This window comes from Eupeodes corollae, chromosome 1, assembly GCF_945859685.1.
Source record: "Eupeodes corollae chromosome 1, idEupCoro1.1, whole genome shotgun sequence".
NCBI lineage: Eukaryota > Metazoa > Arthropoda > Insecta > Diptera > Syrphidae > Eupeodes > Eupeodes corollae.
The window spans coordinates 5020189-5029962 of record NC_079147.1 but is presented as its reverse complement, the minus strand read 5'-3'; the positions used below and the strand labels follow the sequence as shown (position 1 = coordinate 5029962).

Sequence of the window (9774 nt, the reverse complement as noted above, 5' to 3'; positions counted from 1 at the left end):
CTATGTAACTCGATTCTACAATGAAATTGGTCGAATTCGATAAATTGGTACTATATCTCATTTGATTACTTTCGAACCAACGAGAATCGAATAGTTCTAGTATTGCCAACTTTGTTCTTATGAACTTTCGAATAAACGGGGAACTACGTAACTCGAAAGTAGAATTCAAGACAAGGCAAATGTGTTTGCGAGCGAAGTTTTTTTTTGTTGAATATGAGTTCCATTCCAGCGGGCACATGACTCTTTCGATTGAAGACAAAACTTCGGCAAGTATTTTTGACATGGTTTGCTGTGCAATTCCAGCGTTCCTGTCACCACAGATTTAGTTTTGGTAACGACCTGTTGCCAAAAAAATCAATGCTGCTGATAACTTAATGATAATTATCATAATCGGCAGTCGGAACAGCACTTTGTCTTCTGCAAGTAGTCATGTCGGATGATATGGTGTTAAGTAAAAACATAAATCCGTCTTTAGAAAGACATTAACAAAACTAAAACAAAAGTATATATACATATGTGTATGTACAAACTTGTTCTCACTCAGCTCCATTATTTTGGAATTACCTCTTATTCTTCTGCTTTTAATTTGCTCGTACCGTTCTTCATTTTCTTGCAAATTTAACTAAATTCCAATGCAAATTGAACTAAATTCCAACGGTGTCCATTTTTGTAATAATTATTCTTCTCCAAAAATTTTATGTTTTGATTTTTTTGTTTTGTTTTTTAAACTGTCAAAAATCTCGATACTTGTTCGAAAGTATACATTTCTTTAAAAACAAGTTGGTATAACCGGAATCCGATTCTACTTTCATACGTTGTACGATTTGAAAAAAGAATCGGAAATGAGTTTTGAATAGAATCAAAAGTAGAACCGAGTTATATAGTAGGGCCCCAGTTATGGGACTAATAGCCAATTGAGCAGTTTTGACAATAATGTAATATAAATAATTATAAAAAGCTATCTCTTGTTTAAAAAAACTGCTTTTTTCAAAGATACTAAGGAAATTTAATAAACTGATTAACAGAATTACGCTTTCACAATCAAAACAATTCGTTTTTAAAGGATTAAGATATCCTCTTAATAATTTGAAAGACTACCAAAAACTTTATTTTAAATATTGTGATGATTCTGCAAATTACAAATCTTTGTCTTCTCGATTCAGTTTTAATTATTTACCTATTTTAGTTTTTGGAAATTCTTATTAGTTCTAAGTCTTTATTCGACTCTTTATGGAATTTTGGCCAAGCCTTGAATTTAATTGGGCCTATCACGAAATCCGTTCGTAAAAATTTCTGATTACGATGGAATTCGTAATAGGGCGGAATACTTTAATATTCAATTAAAATTATTGTTGGTGTTAATTTTAAATTTTGAATTCGAATCCAAACTTTAATTTAAATTATCTGCATAAGTTTTAAAAATACTGTTATTTGACATTGTTTTAATTTTTTTTTGTAATATATTTCAAAAAATTGATTTTCGTTTCTTTAACAATAATTTAATTAGCTTTTAACAGTTTTAGGTTCATATATGGGTTTTTTGTTCAAATTTTTAAAATTAATATCTCAAAAATCTTAAGTGAGTAGGTATTTTTTAAGTCACATTTGAATAAAGGCTATTGAAACAAATTTGAAAAATGCAGTTTGATTTTCAGAAACAAAACCTTGTAAACCAGTGTTATTATAAAATTTGACAAAATATAAATATTATGTTGAAAAGGTTTCACCGCTTCGCTGCTAAATGAATATCAACGCGAAATTGGCTACCAATAGCATTTATCAAGCAGGCCCATGTTGGGAAGCCTTGTATTGGATTTTTATTTTATATGTAACCTGAAATTTCTAAGTACAAATAAATATTCAACTCAAACTTTTTTTTGTTAGTTATTTTTCAAACACGTACGAGTATCAAACGTTTTCCTTAAAACTTTTCTTTCGAGGAATAAAAATACAATATTTGATTTTTCCAAGAAATTTCCTTGATTTTTATTATTTTCGATCAGGGTTCGGTTTTAATTAGGTATTAACCTTTACCTAAACAATTTTTTTTAAACAAAACTGTATTTTTTTTTAATATAATAATTTTCCTTAAATAATATCTTTAATTTAAACTTAGAAACAAGGTATGTATAATTACTTATTTACAAGATCATACTTTAAAAATAATTAAAATACAACAAGGTTCATTTTTCATTATCTCAACAAAACAATCAGTCGTTAAGTCATTCAGTCATATCTCCTTTCCAGTTATCCCTAATTATTTTATTTAAATTTATTTTTCTCGGGTTTTGTTTGCTTTTATTTTGTATTTATTTATTTAATGAACAATTAAACAAAAAATATTTTATCTATAAACAAAATAAACTGTCGCAAACGGCAAAATGCAACTGCGATGATACATTTAGAGAATATACGAATGTATAAAAATTTTTATATTAAAGCATTAATTAAAAATATCTATATAAAATAATAGAAATTAAATTAATTACATATATCACTGTTTTTTTTTGCATAACTAACTATTTACAAATCAATTGTTTTTTCATATATTTTTTAACTGCTATAGAAATAATTTAAAATAAAATATTAATATAAAAAAGTATATTCAATTAAATAAAACAGTCAAAGAAAAATGGAAAAATAGAAGTATTTAATTTATTAACTACATTTTATACAGTAATAATTTTATTTTTCAACTTACACATTTAACAAATATTTTTTTATTATTTTTTATTTTCAAACTAGGTATTTTAGTAAATAATGCAAGAAATTTGTTTGCATGCAACACTGGCCAGGAAATATGTATGTTTCAATTTCTTTTATGTTTTCTTCTATTTTTAATGACTTTACTCATCTAAATTTTATAAAATAATTTACATTTTAGAGAAAAGGAAATGATTTGTTGTCATGCCAGTTTATGTACATTTCTTAATTTTGTCTTTAACTCCTAACACAACAACATTTCCTTTTCCCTTCGTGGATGACTAAATTAAAATAAAATAAAATTATTAAATATAAACGAATAAAAATAAATAATTTATATATAAATATGTGCATGAATTTGTTTATATCCTAAAAATGTCAGTGGTGCATCCAACTGCTTGGTAATACTGAGTCTTTAATTGAAAACAAGGCTCTCGCGTACCAATGCACTCCATCTTGAATGGAATTCGTTTCACCAACCCAATGGTGCATTGTCGCCAACATTCTGTATGGCCAGAAGCTCCAATGTGCCATCCTCTGACTATCGATAACAGCGTAGCATGACGCCGCTACCGAGTCCACGATGATTGTTCCTTCTCGAGTTAGGGGCGCCACAACACCTTTGGCTTTGATCGCTGACAAATTCACCACCTTTTGCGGTTCCAAATTACCGAAACGGTTCACCAGCACAAAGTCGCTCTCTTCGACTTGGTCAGCAAAGACAAATTTCATTAGCTTCTTAGCAGGGTTCCAAACCATCACCAAATGCTGTGCAGTTACTTTCAAAACCGCACCGCCATCTGTTTGAATTCGAACGAACTCTTGTGTGCGTTCGATATCTCTGTCCAAAAATAGAATGATTTCGCTGTACACAGTGCTGCCATCTGCTGTCATACTGAGAACCTGGTCGCCGACTTGGAGTTCACTCATTTGTTTCTTTTCGCCGGAAGATGTTAAGACAGTGCTTTCGCCAGTAAAGCAGCCACTCATGTGATTTGTTTGAGTTGAATCTGGATGGAAAAAAGAAGAAAATGTTTCTGTTAGATACAATTTAAGAATGGTTAGATAAATAAAATAATTGCAGAAAATGATTGGCAATCCAAAGGTTCTTGGTAACATAAAAACTATCTAACCTGACAAAGAATAAACCCTATCCAGAGAGAGAGCAAAAGCAACAAAGGTCTATCCGATGTATCAATTACATATTTTACAATTGAATAAAAAGGGACTCTTCAACTTTATGTCCCTTAGAAACAAAACCACAAGAATTTAAGTTTAACATTATAAAAGGGCGAGAAACACATGTAGCCACAACCTAGTGCGAATAGCTTCTAAAATAATTATTTTCCAGCAGATTTAATTTTATATCTTAAAAAAAAACACTCTTGTATTTATAAAAGTGCTTTTGTGTTTAAATAAAAAAAATATTTACCACAAAATAGGAATCTTGTTACTTTACACTTCTCAAGAAGAAAAGAAGTCTCCAAATAAAATGTGGTTAGTGATACAATGTTCATCTGACAGCAAACTGACAGGTGGTGTTAATATGTACTCATACGCAAATGAAGCTGTACATTTCAACCTCTTTTATAAATAGGTTTTTATTAAATGATATAGTGTTCCAATCAATGGTACAATGATATAAACTAAAAAAATCTACGACTTGTTTCAACTTTGACAAATAAAAATAAAATGCGGTGTCAAAACTTTCTCCTTTATGTATATTTTTTTGTAAAGTTGGCTGACTTTTTAGTGTGCAAGTTTTTATTTTTGACAGTAAAGTTATTAAAGTATCAGACAGTGTTATATTTTGCATTCAATTCTGGTACAAATTAATCTCTCAATGGCCATTGGACAGCTTCATAAACCATCATAGCTGTCAAAATGTTATGTTTTATGCTAAAAAAAATCCAAATCTGCAACTTAAAATTACTATAATTCATTGGTAGACTTGTTTGCTGTCAATGTTACGGCTGTCAATGGCACGGCTGTCAAAAATAAATGCAATTTTTTTTAAATAATTTCTGACTTAATGCTATATTTTGTATATGGGTTTACAACTGGAAGTCTAATTTTATGAAAACCATTGACTTTGAATGACTTTAACTTTTGTCACATCACATTGTAGCAGTTTCTTGGAACTAGTACAATGTGAATACCGTCAAATATGTAGGTCTTACCGATATGTCAACGAAATTTCAAGAACAACAAATGTGAAGATCTTAATTTTTTAACATCTCATAATTGTGTCTTCTTCCCAACTGACAATTGAAAAAAAAGGAACATGAAAGCTAGACAGTGCCGGGGTCTTTTCAATTCTATGGTTATATTTTGTCGTTATGTCAAAACATAAAGTTCAATTGTTGGTGTTACAAAATGTTTTCGTTTGACATTTCAGTTTTTGCAACATCAACTGTCAAAAATAAAGTATCGAATATGCAATTGAGAATCATAATCGACAGAGACATAAATTATGAAAAGGGAAGCTTGTTATTACAATTTAATTAAAAGGAAACTATTTACCTTAGTATTTTTTAAGTATTGTTTTTGGGACCGTCAAATGTTTTCAAACAATGATGATTATTTTAAACAACCTTTCAATATGAGCCACAGAAATTTTGATATACCTACTCTGTAATGCTAAGCTACAAGCCTTAGGGAGTGTTAACGGTTACAAAAAATAGTATTTCAATATGTACTGGAAACAGCATTTGTTACATTAAAACATTTATGTTTTAAAACGCCTCGTGAATCAAATATTAAAGTTCTTCAAGAACAGGATCAAAAACAAAAATCAAAGAACAAAGTTACAAGTTACAAATCGTAACTTTTTGACACATGAGAACATCATATTGCTACAAATTAAAACAATTTGGAACTATGGCTACCACAAAAGTAAACCATCGTTTTACTGATCTGTCAAAATAATGTCAACATAAACCAAAATTTTTGCGGAATTCTACCTTAAGCTTTCTTATTTTTAGGAACATCAAAACTTGTCACTCACATTTTGCAATCAAATTATTAACCAAGCAGTAAATTCTTTGCCAAAACATTTGTAAACAAAATGCAGGCTCAGAGATCTGATTTGAGTATTGTTCCTAATACCAAACCGAAAACTATGTACCTATACCGCTTTACCTGATCACTGATCACATCATCGCACGCTTATCCAATTGTAATTTTCAAACAAAAAAGAAGGATTAAAAACTAAAAATTAATACCTTGACGTTTGCGGTTGTGATGTGAACAATCCTTACTCTGCCATTGTTTTCTTAATTCTAATCTAATTTACAAGCCAATTTCGTACTCCATTGCGCTCTCGATGATATTTCTTTCAAAATATGTCAAACAAGAAAATAAAAATACAGCATCCAAAGTGTTTTTGCATAAAATCAATCCTTATAACGTAAGGAGGTAAACCCAAGGTATTGGGATTAGGACTTCTTATGTTTTTCTTTTGATACTCGTATTTACGTATTTGCACAACCTCGCCAAATTTTGATGCCTAAGTCAAAAGGATAAGAACTTTCCACACCGAAGAGGATCAATTTTTCCAGATCTCAGATTATCCTGATTGGATCAAGGTTTAGGAAAAACAAAGAGTGAAAGAAAAACAATCCCAAAGTGAAACTACACGTGTGTATAACTTTGAATATTGTTGCACACCACAACATTTATGTACAACAATTTTCAAAAATTCCTACCTACGAGCAAACCTTTAAAATATTAGTTCAGGTGCATATGCAACTTTCACAGGAATGCGCGTTTCGAATTCGAATGAATCGAAGAGAAGATGCATGAAATGTTTTGAGAATCATTTTCTAGTTTTCATTGATGATTCGTATAAATTAGCGCACCAAGATAAAGGACTCTCGTTAAAGACCAACTCTCCGTATTTGAGCTCAGCGAGCTCCTCTGACAAATACTAGGTAGTATAGTATAGTAGTTGGATATCAGAAAAAAAGAACACTGGAAACAGAATTCTTGAAGGGTCATAAATTAATAAACCATTAAAGTGGTTAAATTATCTTTTATCTTGCCTTCTCACCAGATAAATTATTACAAAACCAAAGACACAAGATACTTACAACCATCATCGTCATATGTACATTGTACGAGTATATATAAATCTGTACGTCTACCTTTACAAATAGGTAAACGGACAGACGCCTTGAGAGTTGAGACGGCCGGCCGTTGCGGTGCGGTGAGGTGTGGTAGAGGAGCAGGGGCTGGAAGGGGCGCAGCGGAGCAGAGGACAGTGTGCTCGCGCGGAGGTATTAAAAAATTAGTGTCGACAAAAAGGTTAACTGTCATTTATCTTCTGCCTCTTTGTGTTGTATTTTGTGAGAGGTTTTCCTCCTCCCCGATCATCATGATCGTCATGATGATGATGGCTATGGCGATGGTGAATGGTTATTCTTGGTTTTGGTTCTCATGTTAAAAGAAAAAACTTGAGTACTGTTGTTCTGTATGTCTTTCTGTCTGTCTGGCCATTTGACTGTTGGTCAGTGCGGTGTTTCGGTTGTTCTCTGGTGGAATCGCTATCAGAATCGGAATGGAATACCATCCCAGAAAAACCTTTGGCTGCTGCCGTGTGCTTTTGTAGAACTAAATGATATTAAAAGTAGATGAGATGACACTGATATACCGTGGATGATTTCTGGAAAAATGTATGGCACTCTGCTATGTCGTCCGTCCATCCGTCCGTTCGTTCCTTGTCTCATACACCCTATACACCTCCCTCCGACTTGCCTGCTCTACAGCTCTGTGGGAGCAAAAAGATCTTGTCCAATGACGCAGTGACGGTATAGAGATTTCTGTATACCTAGTTGAGCATGTTTTGTACGTCTTTAAATTGGTCATGGTCTAGCCCCACACACACAGTATATGGTGTTTTGGAAGTAGTCACTGATGGTATGGTCATTTAGGAGTGTGAGAATTTTAATTGAAATTCTTTCACAAAAAGGTGTTGTTTAGCTGTGGCACTACATGAATTTATACAAATTCCAGTTTAACACAACGGAAATACAAGACAAAACAACACAGTTAACGCCGCGGCCGCCACCGTCTGCACGTCAGGCATTACAAAACTTCAAAAACTTGTTGTTCCTTACTGAAAAAGAACACGATGTCTTTGAGAAATCATTTATCAAACCATTTTTTATATTTAACAACATTGCCGGAGGAGAATGTGAAATGAATCAACGAAAATGTGGCAATATGTCTCATAGTTATTTCCGGATATTTTATTCACAATCTATCAAGGTTATTTAAGAGCTCTTCCTTTGTTTGATCTTATTTTAGGTTTTCGTAGCGACACACTTTCTTATAGATGTCCTTTAAACTGCTTCGGCGAGATCTATGGCAAAGGATTCATTCAGAATAATAACAGTGCCGGATGGCGGTAAAGACAATGCAACAAAGTCCAATACCCCACTGAGGAGGTCTTTTTGATCTTCTGCCATCAGAGACCACACACGCAAATGCGCAACTCAACAAGGACACCATCCACAGACAAGAGAAGAACAAAAGAAGAACACCAACAAATACAAATAATAGCCAAAAGGATCACATTAAATAATGACCCTTGGTTTTTTTACCTAAATTATTTTATTTTTTATTGTTGTTTTGTTTTGTAGGTCAAAGACACCCATCAGATAAAAGGTAGGCGGAAGCGGTTTTGTTGTCGACGCAATATGAGCCGTATTTTATTTATCGTCCTTTCGGTCCTTTGACAAAAATAAAGCAAAACAAGAAAAGAACAATGACAATAAATTCGTGGTTTTATTTTCATTTTCTCATACTCATAATATCACTGTGATTCGATGCTACTATGGCCAACACCACATGTGAGGCGCCCCCTCCTCTTCTTTTTTTTTGTCTTTTTTTCCATTCACTTCCACCCCGCAAAGACGGACGCAATGCAATGGAATTCCAGAGAATCATTTGGGCTTCTATTAAAAATCAATTTCCATCTTTTAATTCTAGAAACTCGCACACTGAACCCGTGATTATCATCATCGCATCAATGAGAGTGTGACTCTTCGCTTAATAGCAGCTGTTTTAGTGTTTTCACTCTTATAATGGACTGATGGGCCCTGGCACTGGCACTGGCACTCCAGATTCGTTCATTGGCGATCTCGAGCTCGTTCTTGTTCTCGAGAGGGCATGTTATCTTGGTTGGTTCGGGTTTGGGTTTGGTTTTGGTTTTGGGTTCGGGACGGACCATGAGAACCACGTTGGGTGTCGTATCATCAATTCGTTTAATTTGACAGGCGCAACCTAAACATGTCAAAACACACTGCATGCGGTTGCCTTTTTAGTTTTGTGCCTTGACTTTTTCTTTTTCTTCTTCTTCTTCTTCGTCTTTTTATAGACTTGGTATCTTTTGGTTATATGTTTTTGTTGTTGTAGTTGTGTCTTGTCTTTTGTGGTTATGTTTATCTTGTTTTTTTTTTATATATTTAATTCCTTATTATTATAAATTATATTTTGGTTGTTGGGCTTCTGATGTGGCTGGCTGCCGCTTGGTATTCCTCTACCTGAATGAGGTTTTACCTGGACTTATGGTGTCTTGTAGGTAGGATACAACAGAGAAGGTATACCCCCGCCTTCTTAAGACTCCATTTCGATTGCTGATGCTTCTGATGCTGATGCTGTTCGTTTGGTAATGTTTTCTGTGGAGTTTTCTTTGGATCTGAATCTGTGTATCTTTGGAGCCTAAGTCAGAGTCAGAGTCAAAGTCAGATTCAGAAATGCAAAGGGAACGAAAATTCGATAATATTTGTTGAACCTCTTCTTTTTGTATCTGACGGTGGTGTGGTTGATCAGCATGGATATGGCTGGTAGTTCTGAATCTAAGAAGAGGAGGAGGATATTTTGTTCTTGTTTTTTTTTTTTTATTTGAGTTGGAGCCTTTTAATAAGGGAAACACGAAGTTTGCGTTTTTATTCTTTTACTTTTGTTTTTGTTGTTATTTTGCTTAAAAAATCGTGTTTTACTCCTCTGTTCTCAGTTTCTTAATACTTTTTGTTCACATCAACAAGATGAGGGGCTTTGATTGTCGTC

General features: G+C 33.0%; 1 protein-coding gene across 1 annotated transcript in view; it reads right to left on the bottom strand.

Moving 5' to 3' along the window:
• Positions 1-1962: 1962 nt before the first annotated feature.
• The window catches only part of LOC129942778 (protein hedgehog), a 38032-nt gene continuing 30220 nt past the window's right edge, over positions 1963-9774 (bottom strand). Inside the window, exon 3 of the mRNA XM_056051847.1 lies at positions 1963-3713. Within this exon, the coding sequence (XP_055907822.1) occupies positions 3082-3713 (632 nt within the window). The 3' untranslated portion in view covers positions 1963-3081. The remainder of the gene's footprint in view (positions 3714-9774) is intronic.